Genomic DNA, 19,742 nt, shown 5'->3' with positions numbered 1-19,742 from the left:
GCAGGCAATGGTATGTTGATAAACGGGGCTAAAAGTCAGGTTGTGAGTTTTACAAATAGGAAAAGTCCTCTCAGTTTTAATTACTGCGTTGATGGGGTGAAAGTTCCTTTTGGGGATCATTGTAAGTATCTAGGTGTTAATATAAGGAAAGATCTTCACTGGGGTAATCACATAAATGGGATTGTAAATAAAGGGTACCGATCTCTGCACATGGTTATGAGGGTGTTTAGGGGTTGTAGTAAGGATGTAAAGGAGAGTGCATATAAGTCTCTGGTAAGACCCCAACTAGAGTATGGTTCCAGTGTATGGGACCCTCACCAGGATTACCTGATTCAAGAACTGGAAAAAATCCAAAGAAAAGCAGCTCGATTTGTTCTGGGTGATTTCCGACAAAAGAGTAGCTTTACAAAAATGTTGCAATGTTTGGGTTGGGAAGAATTGAGAGAAAGAAGTAGAGCTGCTCGACTAAGTGGTATGTTCCGAGCTGTCAGCGGAGAGATGGCGTGGAATGACATTAGTAGACGAATAGGTTTTAATGGCGTCTATAAAAGTAGGAAAGATCACAATATGAAGATAAAGTTGGAATTCAAGAGGACAAACTGGGGCAAATATTCATTTATAGGAAGGGGAGTTAGGGATTGGAATAACTTACCAAGGGAGATGTTCAATAAATTTCCAATTTCTTTGAAATCATTTCGGAAAAGGCTAGGAAAGCAACAGATAGGGTATCTGCCACCTGGGCGACTGCCCTAAATGCAGATCAGTATTGATTGATTGATTGAAATACCTACACTGGTCTAAGTTACAAAAAATGAAATGATCACTTTTGTTAATGATCTCGCCTGCTATATTAATAGCAACAACTGTGGATATTTCTTAACTAAAGTAAACTCGTGTCCTCATCCAGAGGTGATGCTGCTCTTTTTTTTAGTAATGCCCCGAATAGAGATGAGCTGCATGTACAATTTTACTGCATACCATTCTTAAATCTCCGGAAGGACCAGATAGATAGCAGCACGGTACTCTGTTGAATAAAGATGGCTGCTGTCAAAAAAGCACGTGTTGTCCGCCACCACATTTCAAAGGTAAGTAGCTAAAGATAGCAGCACTGAGGTAAGCGATGTAAGATGGCAGTACCTAAAGATGACAGCACAGTGCTCTGTTGATTAAAGATAGCTGCTGTCAAAAAGAATTTTTCAAATTATCCGCCACCACATTTCAAAGGTAGTAGCTAAAGATGGCAGCACTGAGGTTTGCGATGCAAGATGGAGGATGACAGCTGACGGAATTTTTTAAATTACCAACAGTGCCGTAAAGAGGGCAGCACTAAGGTTAGCGATGCAAGATGGCGGATGACAGCTGTCACGTGGAAATTGCCCGCCACCACATTTCAGAGGTGTAACAGCACGATGCTCTGTTGATTAAAGATGGCTGCTGTCAAATAGAATTTTTCAAATTGCTGCCACCACATTTCAAAGGTAAGTAGCTAAAGAGTGCAGCACTGAGGTTTGCGATGCAAGATGGCGGATAACAGCTGTCACGTAGAAATTGCCCGCCACCACATTTCAAAGGTAAGTAGCTAAAGAGGGCAGCACTAAGGTTAGCGATGCAAGATGGCGAATGACAGCTGTTACGTAGAAATTGCCCACTACTACGATAAAGATAGCATCACAGTGCTCTGTTGATTAAAATTAGCAGCTTGTCAAATAGAATTTTTCAAATTGCTGCCACCACATTTCAAAGGTAGTAGCTAAAGAGGGCAGCACAATGCTCTGTTGATTAAAGATCGCTGCTGTCAGCTGTCAAAAAAGCACGTTGGTTTGTTTCCAAACAAGAGCATGTAGAACTTGCCGCCACTACATTTCAAAGGTAAGTAGCTAAAGAGTGCAGCACTAAGGTTTGCGATGCAAGATGGTGGATGACAGCTGTCAAAAAGCACGTGGATTTTAAATTTCCCATCACCACCACCACGCACAGTGCGTAATTTCAGGAATCTACCCGGCCAAAAATCGTACAGTATATCGGAAACTAATGGACTGATTTACATAAAACTTAGTATGTAACTGCTATTATTGGAGATAATTAAGTGTGTGGTGAATCAAGTACAAAGAACAAATTACTACGCTAGGAATAGAATTTTAATTTTAATCATTTTTCGTTATAGCTTTAAGAAATGAAATAGATGTTAATAGTGGGACATGCTGTTTAGAATGTTTAAAAACAGATACAGGAATACATGTACTTAGTCATTAGATGCAGTTACATCAGAATCGATAACTTCACTGTCATTATCTCCTTCGGCAGAACCAGATACAGGAGACTCAGACAGTAAGTTGAGCACTTCTCGTGAAAGCAGAATCAACTTCCTCCTCCTTGATTTCTCTAATAAGGCAATGTAAGGGTCCGATGATATAAGCGGCCTATGGAAAAGGTCAGTATTTTCTGTCCTTTCTGAAAGGTTTCCTGTTATCTTTATTCCTGGTCTTCCTCGGAGAGTTTTCCAATATGTATAATACAGTGCCTAATTACCTCCTCTCCATGAACTAAGTGTTTGTACAAAGTTACAGGCATGTAGTACGATTTGTATTCTTGTCAGTACAATTGTATAGTTTCCTTTGCGTACATTCCAAATCTCACTTTATCACTGACATACCCACACGAAAGAGTTTCTAATATGACACGTAGATGTTTTAGTAAATTTAGATCTACTCCAGTAATATCCGTAGAAGTGGAAGCCTCTATGAGGAATCTTCTAGCGGTATCCATCTTTGGTATTGCCAGCACTTTGCTTCGGATATCAACCAATAGACCCGTTTCCTCCCTGGACCGAACATGTATATTCTTCTTTCTTCAACCAGTTTCTTCTCCTCAGCATATCTTATTTACCACTTTCTTACGTCAAGTTTGTACGCTATATGTAAAAGTCATTCGAAACATCGAATCCATGCATGAAGTGGTCATAACCCAAACTTAAGTGTTGTTGGCTTAATTACTCTTTCAGTTACTTCAGGAATATTATTTATCCCTTTAGGGGACGCGCCACATATATAACGCCTTTGGGAAGACTATGCACTGCAGACTTTTCCATCCACCACAGTGAAGTGTAGCTCATGTTCAACCGCTCTGTGAACCGCTAGCAGCTCACTTCTGTAGTGAAGTCATCTACAGTATTTATTTACTGTGTGTGTATTTTAGGCTTTATTCAGAGTTATGTGATAAGCCTACATGTGTGATTTCTTTCTTTAACATTAATACTGTGATGTTTTATAGTAATCTGGAGTATTTATTGCATCTTTTTTCTAGCTTTTATTGTCTGGATAAATTTAGTAAATACAATTAAATACATCCCCCACCCCTCGAGCCCATAAAATTATTTGTCTATTTTCTCCCACAATTTGCCTTATATTTCAGTGCTGAGGTTTCTTATGTGCCGCAGTTTATCTCTGATTCTGTACAAACCAAAAGTGGCCCCTGTAAACCCCGCGTCCCCTTTAGTTCATAAAAATAATTTCTAGCTTAGTTTCTTCAGCTTTTTGTCTTGAACTTAAATACTGAATTTCACAAATTTATGTGCCGCCGTTTTCCCGTGATAGCATTGAGAAAAGCCGTTCAATATGGCAACCCTGTTGTAATAAGAGCAATACTGTTTTCTTAACATGGAATGAGCTATAGTACTAGCAGGCTCATACTGACGTTGTGATGCACGTCCTTCCGCAAGGCTCATTCTCTGGTCGAATCACTTTTATTGAACTTCAGCAATTTGTCCCTTTTTCTACTATATTTTGTCCAGCATGATCGAATTTTAGCACACAAAATACTGACAGACTTCCTTATTAACTTGGATATATCCTCGGAACAATCCTCAAAGCCTACATATTCAATTACAACCTTCGCAATGTCATCGTTCCGGTTATATTCCCTGCTGCTCCTCAACAGCTCGAGAAGCGACCTCCGGGTTATAGAGTATATGGCTTCTGAAAAAAATTAATTACTCTCATGGTCGCGCCTGGTCGCAGCAAAAAGTCAGAGTTTTCTATTTGATTAAGTATGGATAACTCCTCCAAAAGACTTTCATTGCGGAAATCAAAGGCAATCCATTCTGAAAGTCAGCTCAAATTTGTATAATTAGATAGTGCTTGGACACCCTGTACCAGAATTTTAAGTTCATATTCCGGACAAAAATATAGCAATTTTCAGAAAATGCTTCATACTATATAAAATACATACCTTCATCTAACATAATCGCATTGCAAGCTAAAGAAATATTTAGTTCTGGCGTCCTTACTGAGCCCTCACATAATAATAACTGCACGCTCGCCTCGCCAGAATATGATGCCCTAACGATAGAGAGCCACTTTAGGCCTTCGGTGAGATTAGATAATTAGACAGCGTGACTTTTCAATACTTAATTACTGTACCCAAGAGTCTTATAAACACGACTCACATAAAATGCGCACCAAAGACAAGGGTTGAAAATATTATTTTTGGCCGGCTGGATGCTAGAAATTACCCACTATGCCACTATAAGGTTTAGTACTATAAAGAGGGCAGAACTGAGGTTAGCGATGCGTTATCGTTGAGGTTTTGTGTGTCGTTAAGATAGCAGCACTGAGGTTAGCGATGCAAGATGGCGGATGGCAGCTGTCAAAAAAGCACGTGGCTTTGTTTACTGCTTCAAATATCGCGCTAGTAAGGTTTAGTTGGCAGCACTGATGTTTAGGCCCGTCAAGATAGCAGCACTGAGGTTAGCGATGCGTTGTTGTTTAAAGATAGCTGTCAAAAATCACGAAGCAGGTGGCTGCCAAAAAAAGCACGTGGCTTTGTTTACAAATTCAAATCTCGCGCCAAAATTCAAATTTCCCGCGGGAGGAGGAGGCCTCTTCCGAGAGCGTGTGGAGGAGGCCTCTGCGGAGGGCCTGTGGAGGAGTAGGGCTCTCCCGAGGGCTTGAGGAGGAGGGCCTCTCCCGAGGGCGTGAGGAGGAGGGCCTCTCCCGAGGGCCTGAGGAGGAGGAGGAGGAGGAGGAGGAGGATGCCTCTGTGGAGGGCCGGTGGCAGTGGTGGGTTCAGAACGCCCACTGTTCCTCTACTGACAGTACCTGTGATTCGTACTCCTATATGAGCAACACCGGGGGATGAAAGGGGAACTGAAAAAGCGGGTGAATTTTCTAAAATTAGCATATCTACAGTATATCTCAAAAACTTAACATGTTGCAGACGTGAAAATTGGTATTTGGATATCCATTAAAAATAAGGAAACACCTATTCTTTGGTATTCGGAAAAACCCTTAACGTGGGGGGGGGGGTGAAAGTATATAAAAATTAGTTGATTTGTATGATAATGTATCTATACAAAAAATCTGAAGATGTTACAAACGTGAGAACTGGTATGTGGAATCTCCTTTAAAAATAAATAAATGCGCATTTAGGGGGGATCAACTTGGTAGGAGGGATGAAAACGGAGATGAATTCCTTCTCCGAGGGTACATATATCTCAAAAACTGAAGATGTTACAGTCGTGATAATTTGTATTTGGAAGCTCTTTTAAAGAAACGGGTACTGTTTGTTTTTAAAAAACTCACTTAAGTGGGGAATGTGTAAGGATGCAAAATGTGAATTCTTTTGCTGGAGAAACTTATATCTCAAAACTGAAGGTTACAGACGTGGAAATTTGTATTTGGAATCTCCTTTAAAATAAAGAAACAGGCATTCCTTGGGCGGGTGGAAACCAAATTAACGGGCGGAGATGGAGTGAAAACGGAGTTGAATTATTTTCATGAGGATACTTATATCTCAAAAACAGAAGATGGTAGAGGCATGAACATTTGTATTTGGAATCTTCTTTCAAAGTACTGAAACACGTGTTCATTTGTCTTTGGAAAATCCACTTAAGGGGGTGAATTAATTGAAAAAATGAGTTGAATTCCTTGTATGAGGATACATATATCTCAAAAGCTAAAGATGATAAAGACGCGAAAATTGGTATTTGGAATCTGATTTAAAAATAAAGGAACACGCACGTTTGGGGAGGAGGAAATAAACTTAAAGGGTAGGAAGGGGGGGGGGGGTGAAAAAGGAGTTTCTTCAGAAAGTCCACTTAAGGCGGGAGAGAGGTGGAAAGAAGTCAAGAAGGAGAAGAAGAAGAAAAAGAAAAATTGAATTATTCTTATGAACATACATTTATCTCAAAAAATGAAGGACTTACAGACATGAAAACTGGTATTTGGAATCTCCTTTAAAATAATGAAACACGTATTTTTGTTTTCGGAAAATCCCTTTAAGGGCCTGAAATGAATTGGAAAAGCGCTTGAATTTTTAAAAGGAGTACCGGTATATCTACATTATATGTCAAACTCTTAACATGTTAGAAACAAGGAACTTGGTATTTGGAAAGTCCTTTAAAAATATAGGAACATGTACCTTTTTGTTTTCAGAGAACACACTTAACAGGGGTGAAAAGAAGTGAAAAATAGTTGAATTGATTTTTGTGACGATACTTATAACTTAAGAACTGAAGATGTTACAGACGTGAAAATTGGTATTTGGAATCTCCCTTAAAAATAAACATTTTTTTTTCTTTCGGAAAATACACTTACAAAGGGTGGGAGTGGGGGAAGGACTGATCAAGGGGTGAATTCTTTTTATGGGGATACTTATGTATATCTCAACAACTGAAGATGTGACAGATGTGGGAATACGGTAGGTATATGGAATCTCATTTTAAAATATATAAAAAACAAGGATTTATTTTTTCGACTTGAGAGAAGACTGTTTCTCACTTGTACTGTTCTATGCCGCATGGTCATCTTAGCCCCAAAATGTAATACCAAAAACATGATTTACAAAGAATTTCTGGGGTAAATGAAACTCTGGGTGAGTTTTTATACTTAAGGAATTTTCAGATTGTGTCGTAGTACAATGCCGAGGAACGATTACTTTGATCAAATTACGAAATCCATGCGAGCAAAACTGCGGGTAATTGCTAGTTTACAATAAGATACAAAAGTTGAAAACTAGAAAAGCGGATGGAAATTGATAATATTTCTGGAGATATACTTAAGACAATGGGTTGGGATATAGTACCATATCTGAAGTACTTATCCGATTATTGTTTGCATGAAGGAGCTATACCAAATGAATGAAGCGTTGCTATAGTACCCCCTGTTATAAAGGAAAGGGTGATAAACATAAAGCTGAAAATTACAGGCCAGTAAGTTTGACATGCATTGCATGTAAGCTTCGGGAAATCATTCTTTCTGATTATATTAGACATGCTCGTGAAATTAATAGCTGGTTCGATAGAAGGCAGTTCAGGTTTAGGAAATGTTATTCAACTGAAGCTTAACTTGTATAATTCCAACAAGATATAGCAGATATCTTAGATTCAGGAGGTCAAATGGACGGTATCGCGATTGACCTGGTGAAAGGAAGGTTGTGAGTTTCACAAATAGGAAAAGTCCTCTCAGTTTTAATTACTGCATGGAGTGAAAGTTTCTTATGGGGATCACTGTACGTACCTAGGTGTTAATATTAACGATAAGAGTAACGGCTTAATAATTAAATCTGGCGCAGTGACACATTGAAGTAAACATAAAGTCTCTCATTATTCAAGGAATAAAAGAAGGTTCTTCGATATGTAGTCTCTGTGCATCCGTTCAATAGAAGACTCCGACAGGCTTCCAAAGTAAAGAGTCATTTAAAACACACACACGTGATATGCGTCAACCAGGGTGTCAAGAACATATTTGATTAGCAAGGACTGTGTGAACATCATGCACAACAATTTGGATAAACAGAAGATATGTCCTGCATTTGTGCTCCGCACACTGACCAATGAGTAGAAGGTAACACGGATGAAAATTGCTGGAGATTTCACTGACACGTGTGACCGAGATACATCTTTTCCGAAAACTATCATCACAAGTGATGAGAGCTGGTGCTATTTTTTCAGTCCAGAGGCCAAGTGAAAATCAATGGCATGGTGTTCACTGGTCCCAAACAGAGTTGCCTCCAGAAGCCAAAGATCAAAACACTGTTGATCGTCTTTTATTGACACAAAGGCATGATCCACTAGGAATTCATACTGGAGTGTCAAACTGTCAACCCCGCATTGCATGAGCATATTTTCTTGCTAAGCATCCGGCGTGTTTGGCCGGAATTGTGCAGAACTGGCAACATCTGCTTACACATACTAAAATCCGCATGGGCAACTTCTTGGCTAAATGGCACGGAAGTATTCTCAAACATCCACAGTACTCACTGGTTCTGCTACCTGCAGATTTCTTTCTCTGCCTCAAGGGAATCCTGAAAGGCACACATTGTGCTGACATACTGGACATACAAAGATGTGTGACATCGTTGCTTCGATCGATTCTAAAGGACGTCTTTGCTGCAAGTTTCCAGCAGTTGTATACACGTTGCCAGAAGTGTATCATGGCTAAGGAGAGTACTTTGAAAGCTCCTCACTTTCATGTCTCCTATCCGACCTCCCTTGGTCAACTCTTGTTCTTTTCCTACCCCAACGGCAGTAGAGCATTCGAGGCCTAGGGAGTCCTTCATTTTCACACCCTTCATGGCCCTTGTCTTTATTTGGCTGATACCTTCAGTTTTTGAAACGCTGGATCCCTTCCATTTTTTTTCTCTGATTAGTGTTATGTAGAGGGTGGTTACCTAGTTGTACTTCCTCTTAAAACAATAATTAGCACCATCACTGCCACTCTGAAGGCAACTAAAGGTATTTGTTTGTAACCTGTTGTTTTTTTCCTGTTGTTTTTTTTAGATGCACCTTGTATGACCGTCCTCTTCTGTATAAAAATAGATTGGCTAATCCAAAAATTATGAATCAAGTATGTATAAAATTAAATATTTTTTTGTTGGCCAATGTTGAATGTACATTGATTAATTTATTTCATCTTAATACTGTTTACAAACTTCCACATACAGCACCTTCTCGTAAAATGGTTGCTTCTCTCTACGAAGGCGCATAATCAGTAGAATTTTTACCAAACATAACATGCAAGGGCTGCTTTGTCTCCTTCAAGTAACTTTACCATCGCTGATGGAGAGTTGATCAAACTATATGTGATGAAAGGTCTCTGATAAAGAACATGCAACTTCCACAAAATTAGCATAAAAGGAAGGAGTATGGTCTTTTTCCTTTACCAACTATACTCCCCGGCACATAAAAATGCAACATTGGTAATTATCTATTTAACAAAAGTTTAACACTTTATCCTGTATTTTTGGACAGGGGAGGTTGTTGGCTTTGCTTTGGGAGCAAACAATGAAATGTGGATTGTTTATTGCACTAGCCTAATTTTTTTTTCGAGCAACTAGAACATATCTCTGGATGTAAGGCAATGATGTTTTCCTGCTCTTCAAGCACTTATTGTCGTACTGTTGTATTGTACCTGTATTGTACCCCTTTCAATCACATGTGATTTTAAGGTTTCTGTCATTACCATAATCAGTTTGCTGGAATACACATGCCATTAAGTCCTGAAGCTGTTGCTTTGGTGGAAGGCGGTCACAGCATGCATTATGTTGCAGAAGTGTCGAGAGCTACACTTTCCACAATTGCCAGAATCGTAACAAGTTACATGGAAACTGGAGGCTATCAAGGAGATCAAGATCAGGCTGGAGAAGACAAACGCCAGCAAAAGATGATCACTTCTTAAGGCTTCAAGTTCTCTGCAACCATCACACTACAACCACTGAAGCATGAAATAAACTCCACCAAGATTGAGAGGTCAAAGTTAGTAAGAGAACTGTCTGGAAAAGAATAGAAAAAATAATCTTCAATCCAGAAGACCTGCTAATGGCCCAGAGCTCACCAATCTGCATTGCGCAATCGACTGTGTTGAGAACACAGTGGCTGGACATTACAACAATGGGAGCAAGTGCTGTTCAACTGACAAGTCGCGATTAGGCCTATGATGAGCTGATTGTAGAGAAAGGGTCTGGAAAAAGGTATTTCCCTTACACATTCACACCCATGACACCTTTACAGTGTGATTTCCCAATGGTGTGGGCATGAATCAATTAGGACTGCAAGAACAGATTTAATATTCATAGAGCATGGGAACATTGCACCACTCCACTCGGTATAAGAAGGAAATCCTTCTGGAACATCTTGTGCTTTCGTTCCATTTATTGGTAATAGTTTCAAACTAATAAAAGACAATGCACGCCCACATGTTGCAAGATGTGTGCAACAGTTCTTGGATGAAGCAGAGATTCAAGTTATCGTTTGGCCTCCTCAAAGCCTTGATTCCTACTGAATCGTACTGAACATCTATGGGATCAGCTGGGGAGAAGGGTCTGTCAGGACTATCCAGGCAGTCTACAGGACTTATGGGAGGCCTTTCTGGAAGAACAGGAGATGATTACTCACAAGGACATTCTAGTGTTAATCAGTAGCATGCCTGAAGGTTGGATGCTGTGATTGATGCAAGAGAAGGTAATCAGTCAAACCTGCCCTAACGGACACCCTTATTCAGCAGACATCTCACTATAGGGACATTTTTCCTTGGAACTGATTTCATTTTAAGACACGTGCTAAATTAGCCTAATTTAAGCGGACACCTTTAAGTACAGACAGCGGACATCACCATCAGTCCCTTCCACTCGTCTTAAGCGAACACTTTACTACATGTTGAAGGGCACTTTTTTACACCGGACCATGTCATCCTTTCTTTTAAAGCCATTCTGCAGACATACGGAAATCCCTTTAGAATGTATGTACTATTTTACAGAAATCCCTTTTGAATGTTTGTACCATTTTGAGTCCAAGGAATGAGAGAATGAAATGTAGAATGCTGTAGTAGCCGTGAAGTTAATTCTTCCATACATTTCTCTTTTCAAAACTTTTGTAATGATCGTCGTGCGTTCTAACTACTGGTGTATATTCCGAGAATTCTAATTTCCCAGGAATGCTACCAGTGACTATTTACTCACAGGTTACCTACGGATTTTCCACCCAGCTTGCATCATTCTATTCGTAACTCAGATTGTTGCTGATAAGGTTGAGGTCAGGTAGACAACTTGACAAGGAATAGACTTACAGTATATGCACTAATTAGAGAGACAGAAATAGCATAGCATTTCCAGTTATCCAATAAAAATGGATCTCGAGACAAGAAGAAATGTTATTATAGAAAGTGCCGGTTATGTAGACCAAAGGTATCCACGAAACGTCACTGTAATATTTGTCCCAAACTGAACATAATAATTGCTTTTACACCAATAAATTTGAAAAATCCGCGCTAAATTAAGAAATGCCGTCGTTACTAGAGAAATATGTATACATACTTACGGGCCGTAGATAGGACTCCTTTATGCTGTATTCCGCTGCTCGTACCATCTTTTGTTTCTTTCTTGAGGTCCAGGGCTTGCACCGACGAATGGGAGCGCTATGTCTGTGAATTGTTATTTTGTCCATATGACTAGCGCAGGCAGTTTAAACAGCAAAATAGCAGGATCCCTGGACCAATAAATATATTACTCGTTTGTTGAAAGCAAAATAAATATATCATTTAATTAATGAGTTGGGGCACAAAACAAATGAGCAACATGAAGAAAACAACACCTAATTAATTCAAACAACTTCAGTGAGCAAAGACATCACACACAAAGTGTTAGACAAACAAAACACATATGGAAGCACTGAGATGTAGCAGAAAAAATAGTTGTAAGGCAGTAAAGTATTTATCCATATCATTCCCTGCAACTAAAATATTTCGTACTATTTCTTAATTTGCTGCAGATTTTACACTTTATTTGAGTAAAATGAATTATTATATTCCATTTGGGACAAATATTATAGTGACATTTCGTGGATACCTTTTGTCTACATAACCTAAAGTGCCACAAGACTTTCAGTGAGAAAGCTTACCGAAAAATTAAAATGCGGAAAAATTCAAATAAACACTCTTGTGAAGCATAGAACTGAAATTTTAAATGAGTGGGAGAAAAATAAAAATCGAAGAGTGAAAGGAAAGTGGGAGTCATTTTTTGCAGAAATGAACATTGCGGTATATGAGTGGTTTAAGTGTCCTCAAACGAAGAAACTGTGTGTGAATGGGTCAATGTTTCAAGAAATTGCAAATAATCTGAAAGTTGAGAATTTTGTAGGTAGCAATTGGTGGTTAGATTGCTTTAGAGAACGTCATAATGCTACTTTCAAAACAGTTTGTGGAGAAGGGGGTGATTTGTCTGTGACAAACATCTTGAAGAGTGACTAACTGGAAGATATTTTGAATGTTGATGAGACTAGTTTTTTCTTTAGGGCGAATCTGAAGAAGTCAAAAACTTTGTCAAATGAAAGTTAAGAGTGGGAAGGAAAACAAGAAAAACTTTTGTCAGTGAAGGAGGGAGTAAATATGCTTAAACAGATGAAGAATTAGTATGTATCGCTGGACCGAGTGTATGGCGATAACACAATCGAACCATTTAACAGACTTTATTCCCTTTTTGAGAATATCACAGTTAAGAAAACGTGCTAAATTTACACAGACAAACCTTAATGATTAGTTCACGAAGCTGTAATGTTTGTAAAGGATGTAAAATCACTTGTAATATCTCAACAAATGAGCAGATTCAGCATCTGTTAGATGAGTTGAGATATTGTATTGGCACTAAGTATAACAACTTGAGACCCATAAAGGGCGGTGCAACTATCAAGGTCATAAAGATGCCACACCACAAAAACATTAGATAATTGTCAACCAGCTCAATTTTAGTACCACACACAAACTTTTTACAGGACTTTGGACATAACATGAATTATATTTATGTTTGAACTTTTAATGTTGCTATTGTATAGTTGTTTTTATCCAGTATTTTGTTAGGACATAAAATAGTTTTAAATAAGGTCTTTTACATGCATGTGATTTTAATCTATAAGCTGAAAAAGAGAATTTTAATTCTCGAAACATGTACTTATATATATTTATGTATTTGATGGTTTAGTATATGTATCAGATTCTGAATTGTATTGACAAGGCAGACTTTGTCATAATTAATAACAGTAATTAAGTCAATCGGACCACTGGTGGCCATCAAGCTCAAGCTAATAGATTCCAAGATGAAGGCAACGAACCATAATGTGATCTTGATGCTAGATAATGCTATATGTCATCCAGAAATACAACTTTCAAATCTAAAACTCTTGTTCCTTCCACCCAATACCACTTATCTTCAGCACCATTGGATCAAGGAATCATTTTATGGTCATTAATGGCACAAATGGATGAAGCAGACTCAGCTTTCGATTTAGTCAAGATCAATGTTGGTGATGCTGTTCTGTGGACAAGCGCAGCCTGGAATGAAGTCTGTAAAATCACAATCAGGAAATGGTTTGAAAAATGTGGCACCCCTGTTTCTGCAGCTGAAAAACAAGCAGAGGTAGAGGTTCAAAATGAATATGATGAACTTCAGACTTTAGCTACAACAGCTGGACTAACGTATGATACTGACACCAAAGAAGAGAATTTCCTTGCTGTGACGATCTCAAGGGCGACTGGCAGTTGTTACTTCAGGATGCATTTTAGAGTAAGCTTTCTGTGTTATCAAGTTATATAGTAATTGTGTGTTGCATGTATCAAGATGTTTGTTTGCACCTCGACTTACCAGTCATCTTCTCTTGATAGACAATTTTTAATTCTTTTAACCTAAATTTTCAGCTTTAATTTACACTGACTGACAGAGCAAATGCAACACCAAGAAGGAGTGGTCAGAACTTTATGCCAATTGCAGGGTAGACTGACGTCACTGAGGTATGCTCATGATGTGAAATGCGCCGCTGTGCTGCGCACGTAACGAACGATAAATGGGACACGGCGTTGGCGAATGGCCCACTTCGTACCGTGATTTCTCAGCCGACAGTCATTGTAGAACGTGTTGTCGTGTGCCACAGGAAACGTGTATAGCTAAGAATGCCAGGCCGCCGTCAACGGAGGCATTTCCAGCAGACAGACGACTTTACGAGGGGTACGGTGATCGGGCCGAGAAGGGCAGGTTGGTCGCTTCGTCAAATCGCAGCCGATACCCATAGGGATGTGTCCACGGTGCAGCGCCTGTGGCGAGGATGGTTGGCGCAGGGACATGTGGCACGTGCGAGGGGTCCAGGTGCAGCCCGAGTGACGTCAGCACGCGAGGATCAGCGCATCCGCCGCCAAGCGGTGGCAGCCCCGCACGCCACGTCAACCGCCATTCTTCAGCATGTGCAAGACACCCTGGCTGTTACAATATCGACCAGAACAATTTCCCGTCGATTGGTTGAAGGAGGCCTGCACTCCCGGCGTCCGCTCAGAAGACTACCATTGACTCCACAGCATAGACGTGCACGCCTGGCATGGTGCCGGGCTAGAGCGACTTGGATGAGGGAATGGCGGAACGTCGTGTTCTCTGATGAGTCACGCTTCTGTTCTGTCAGTGATAGTCACCGCAGACAAGTGTGGCATCGGCGTGGAGAAAGGTCAAATCCGGCAGTAACTGTGGAGCGCCCTACCGCTAGACAACGCGGCATCATGGTTTGGAGCGCTATTGCGTATGATTCCACGTCACCTCTAGTGCGTATTCAAGGCACGTTAAATGCCCACCGCTACGTGCAGCATGTGCTGCGGCCGGTGGCACTCCCGTACCTTCAGGGGCTGCCCAATGCTCTGTTTCAGCAGGATAATGCCCGCCCACACACTGCTCGCATCTCCCAACAGGCTCTACGAGGTGTACAGATGCTTCCGTGGCCAGCGTACTCTCCAGATCTCTCACCAATCGAACACGTGTGGGATCTCATTGGACGCCGTTACGGACGACCAACTGTGGCAAATGGTTGACAGAGAATGGAGAACCATCCCTCAGGACACCATCCGCACTCTTATTGACTCTGTACCTCGATGTGTTTCTGCGTGCATCACCGCTCGCGGTGGTCCTACATCCTACTGAGTCGATGCCGTGCGCATTGTGTAACCTGCATATCGGTTTGAAATAAACATCAATTATTCGTCCGTGCCGTCTCTGTTTTTTCCCCAACTTTCATCCCTTTCGAACCACTCCTTCTTGGTGTTGCATTTGCTCAGTCAGTCAGTGTAATTCACTACACTTCTTAAATATTTCTACCTATAGCCAGCAGCCTTCACTAGTCGTATAAAAGGAGCATTTTGAATAAAACTTATATTTGTTTTAGAGTCCGAATCAGGAACGAAGAGTGACGATATTGAGACGGAAGAAAAACAAGAAAAAATTATGTCAGCGAAGGAGGGAGTAAATATGCTTAACCAGATAAAGAATTTGTATGTTATGCAGGACCGAGAGTATGGCGATAACACAATGGAACCATTTAACAGACAAAGCTTAATGATTAGTTCACGAAGCTGAAATGTTTGTAAAGGATGTAAAATCACTTGTAATATCTCAACAAGTGATATAGAATAATCAAAATAAAGATATATATGCTTAAGGTGGACGTTATTTGCTGTTAAAATTTTTGAGTACTTTTTTTACAAACTTGTTTCAGCGGACACATCTCATAAAGGACATTTTCCCTTGGAACCGATGGTGTCAGCCGAAGAGAGGTTCGACTGTACACACTTCTGAGGATGCGAAAAGTCTGCGAAGTGGTGTTGAAGACCGAAACAAAGGTGAATTAACTTCACGAGCTTCCTCAAAATTTGTTTGAAGTATAAATCCATACATGGGACTTCCATATATCTGGCTTAATTTGATCAAATTGTTCATAAGAAATTATTCTTTTTCACTGTCACACACCTAAAACATTTTACTAAAATATTTTATCATAAGATAGTAGATTAGTGTCACAAAAGTGACTGGAATTTAAAATAAATCTCAGTGTTTTTAAGGAATTGAAGTGTTGCATTTTTCATGCTGGTAAGTGTAATTAACTTCACTGAAATTGCACTGTTCTTTAAATGTATCATATCTATACAAATCATTCTGAAAAAGAAATTGGAACATTAGTTCTCCACTGTATAAATTCAAACATTTGGAACATTAGTTCTCCACTGTATAAATTCAAACATTTATTTATTTATTTATTTGTTTGTTTATTTATTTATTTATTTATTTAGTAGATTTCAGTAATAATGAACATGCTTAGGATGAGTCATAAATCGTTTACTGAAATTTGTGTTGTAAAAGGAGAAAAATAAAATAAAACACTGTAGTAGTAGGAGAGTATCTATAGACCTTTAAATTTGAAATGCATGTGTGAGATGCTTGTTCAAAGGTATCAAGATCCAAGTTATTAAGCTCCTCTGCATGCTCAATAAAAAAATAAAAATAAAGATACTTTTAAAAAAATTTAGAGTTTAAGCTTTCACAATCTGTTAAACTGCTATTACATTCTGTGTCCATGTTGGATCATGTCATTGATCTACAGGTTGCTGATGTTTTGGAAACACTGCAATATTCTTTATCAGGGGGACTGATATGTCTCTATTTAATCCAAGCTAATCAGCCTACCCATACAACTAAAATCAACTACAAAGGTAGTCTCTGCGCTTAGCCTTACATTGTATCTCCACCCTCAGGCTCCTGCAAGCTCAGAGGACATCTTTAGAACATCTGGAATTTATCTCTTGCCTGACAGTCAGATGAGAAATTTCCATTACTGTTCTGTAACTTGAGCGGACCTGTATTTTCATGCTCTGTTCTGCATACTGGTAATTTGTGAATAATAGCTATCCAAGAATTGCCAATTTTGTAACAATGTTCTAAATTCACGCTGTTCAGGTGTTTTCTTAATTTTTATGGCCTGTCAGATTTCTCTTTTGTGATTCCCAGCCATAGCTGCTAAAATCCTAGCTTTATTGAAAGAAATGTCATGGTGTGCTTTGTTATGCCTACTTAGGATACCGCAGCTGTATTTAAGAGTTTGTAATTGTCTTTGACTGGTTGTAGATAATAAACTATCCTTCTGAGTGACTTGTAAATGGTCTTTATGTCATATTTAGTTGGTATCTTCCCAAATTTTTTATGTCAGGCAGTATTGCTCTCTTTGGAAGATCTCTTTCGCAGTAGCCTTTTACATTGTTGTTCTATTTTACGACACATGGAACGTTACGCAATGAGTAACCACTTCTTTTGAGGGTTCCGGTTAAGTGTTATTTCACTTCTTCGTAATGTTCTGCGTCAGTTATCAGTATGGCCATATTAATGAAAGTGTTCAGAAAGGCTTGCTTTTGTGATGGGTGAGGAGAGGTGTGCAGGTACTGATTGTGTACATACTGCACGGCTCAGAGTTCCATGGGAAAGGAAAGGCATCATCTTATTTAATCAGTGCACCGGTTGAACATATAATACACCATAACTGAGAGGAAATAAAAATACTATATTACATAATTTACTGTATTTGGTGGATAAAAGTCCACAGCACACATCACAAGATGAAGGCCTAAAATTCTTAAGGAAATTAAGATAATATTAATGGTCTGTCTGAAGTGTATTATAGAAGATTAAATGTTGAAACTGAATGACAACAAATAGCTTTACAACAAACCGTGCAACTCTGTCATTAGCAAACGTCCTCCGAAAGTAATAGCGTATAACGGAAAAAGACCTGTAATTTAGATTTTTATAATAATAATAATATTATTAATAATAATAATAATAATAATAATAATCATCATCATAATAATAATAAAAAGGGATGTGCAATGTTTTGTAAACTGATTTATACATATATATACAATATAAACAATAATTTCAAGTAAATGATTGATGTGTTACATTTACTGCAGCTCTTCATTCTATTGGTTACTCCCTTCATCCACCAAGTCAATTTCTTCCACATCTCCTTTTCGTTTGCTATCCTTCCCTGCGGCAGCATTTTCTTCCTCTATGAACTTCAGTATGGTATTTTGCTAAAGATAACAAACGTTTGAAAGTAGAATAGACAGAGGTAAAATACAGCAAGACATCAAGTTAAAACAAAGTACATGCATAATACAGAGATATTTTATTTAGAAATACTTTAAAGCAATGGTTCTCAGCCTGGAGGTGTGCACCCCCTGGGGAGGTGTTGGAGAATTTCAGAGGAGGCATGGTGAGCAATGAAAATCACAGACTAATTAGTTAAACATAACGTATCCACAAAGACGCACACGACATGTTGTCAGTTGGTACAGTTATTTATTCACATCTATTTACAAATTAAACACACACATAACCTTAATCACTGCTGTTACTAGCAAAATACACACATCAGCAAAGCTGCCATTTTAACAACTGCCTATCACTGCACATGGAGATTACAACCTTAAAACACAGTTGAAACAAATGACTGCTTAAAAGCATGTCACAACACATGGTCACAAGGATAACCTGTTAACTCACAACTCTACTGAACAATAACTCTCCTCTACCGTCAAGATCGCCTCCTTACATGGGTGCCTGGCCAGGCTTCTAGAAAGATACGTTTACAAAAAATACCTTGGAATAATAACAATAAGTTAATTTATTAATTTGACCACCTAATCAATACAATACGTCTTGTCTTTGTTGATTTACATTGACATGTTAAATAAAATGGTACATGTTTCGCCTTGTATATAGACATCATCAGCCATTGCCTTAACCTTGAAATAAAATCAGGCACCTGATTTACATATAAATAAAATAAAACTAATTTTTAAAAAGCCTTGGAGAGACTTGAACTAAAATTAACATATAGTAAAAGACTTGTACAATGTTGGTATTAAAGATATTGCAATGAGTGAGGAGTTTACAATTGGTGAAAGTATTTGCAATATTGACATTAGAATGCTACTATTATAATTAAAATGAACAAAGCAACAGTCTGTTATAAACAAGTGGTGAGATTGCTATAAAATTATGTTGACCAACCAGCGGTTACAATTAGACAATGACGAAAAGGACATTCAAAATCGTAATTTATTCAAAAAATAATGCTGAATAAAATAATGTCGAAGGATGGTCAAATGACCTGTAATTATTTGTTTACATGAAATAAAAGTCAATGGCATATGGTGAAGTTGTGGTTCACTTTGATGAAAAAATATGAAGTTATAGTTGAAGGTTGATGAACGATGTTTAAATTGGACCTCAATGGACCATCTCAATTTGATGCGATGCTAAAACGTTGTTAAGAATATGGGTTTATTGACATTCTAGTCAAGGCAATGTGACAGTTGAATCTGTAAAAGGAAACCAGAAGCGTGGTGTTAATTGTGTGAAAAAATCGTAATAAAATGTTTAAGTGAAAATCGTGTACACTTAACATTTGACGATGGTGAGGGTAACTTGTTACGTTTGAGCTAAAAGTTATTGACGACTGTCGACTTCTTACTATGAGTAGGTTTGTGTTGGAGGGGGATCTGTTTGTGAAGGCGTGACTATGGGCTTGTTTGTAGTACATGGAGGGGAGCTGCTATTGGTGGGAAAGAGGAAAGTGTATTGCTGCGCATATTGTAACGGTGGGATGCCGTTGGAGGGAGCGATATTAGAGTGGGTGTGGCTATGGGTCTATTGGTTGCATTTGAATTAAAGGTACTGGTGGTGAGGGGAAGGGAGGGGAGTGTATTAGTTGTAGAGGAGGTGGGAGTGCTTATTGATTTGAGGTTGAAAATTTTAAAGAATATATTGGTGAGGGGAATTGATTCTTGTAATAGAAATAAAATCTGTTCTACAAGGGGCATCTTTTTATCAATAATGTCATTTAAGTTCTTATCTTTGTTAAAATGCTGATCGAGGAAAATGAATAAATTTTC

The 19,742-nt window shown here is 38.8% G+C and overlaps 1 protein-coding gene across 3 annotated transcripts in view; it reads right to left on the bottom strand.

Moving 5' to 3' along the window:
• LOC136877413 (centromere protein S) overlaps positions 1–19,742 on the bottom strand; it is a 146,814-nt gene that overhangs the window by 44,664 nt on the left and 82,408 nt on the right. For 2 of the 3 annotated variants that reach the window (XM_067151442.2, XM_067151448.2), the window contains exon 4: positions 17,743–17,876. In XM_067151442.2, coding sequence (XP_067007543.1) covers positions 17,763–17,876 — 114 coding nt within the window. In that variant the 3' untranslated portion in view covers positions 17,743–17,762. Of the gene's footprint in view, positions 1–16,045; positions 17,877–19,742 lie in introns of those variants that run through there. The other variant, XM_067151433.2, reaches the window with a different exon arrangement.

This window comes from Anabrus simplex, chromosome 1, assembly GCF_040414725.1.
Source record: "Anabrus simplex isolate iqAnaSimp1 chromosome 1, ASM4041472v1, whole genome shotgun sequence".
In the NCBI taxonomy this organism is placed as follows: domain Eukaryota; kingdom Metazoa; phylum Arthropoda; class Insecta; order Orthoptera; family Tettigoniidae; genus Anabrus; species Anabrus simplex.
Note: the sequence above shows the minus strand (reverse complement) of the source record. Positions and strands in the feature narration are given on the sequence as shown.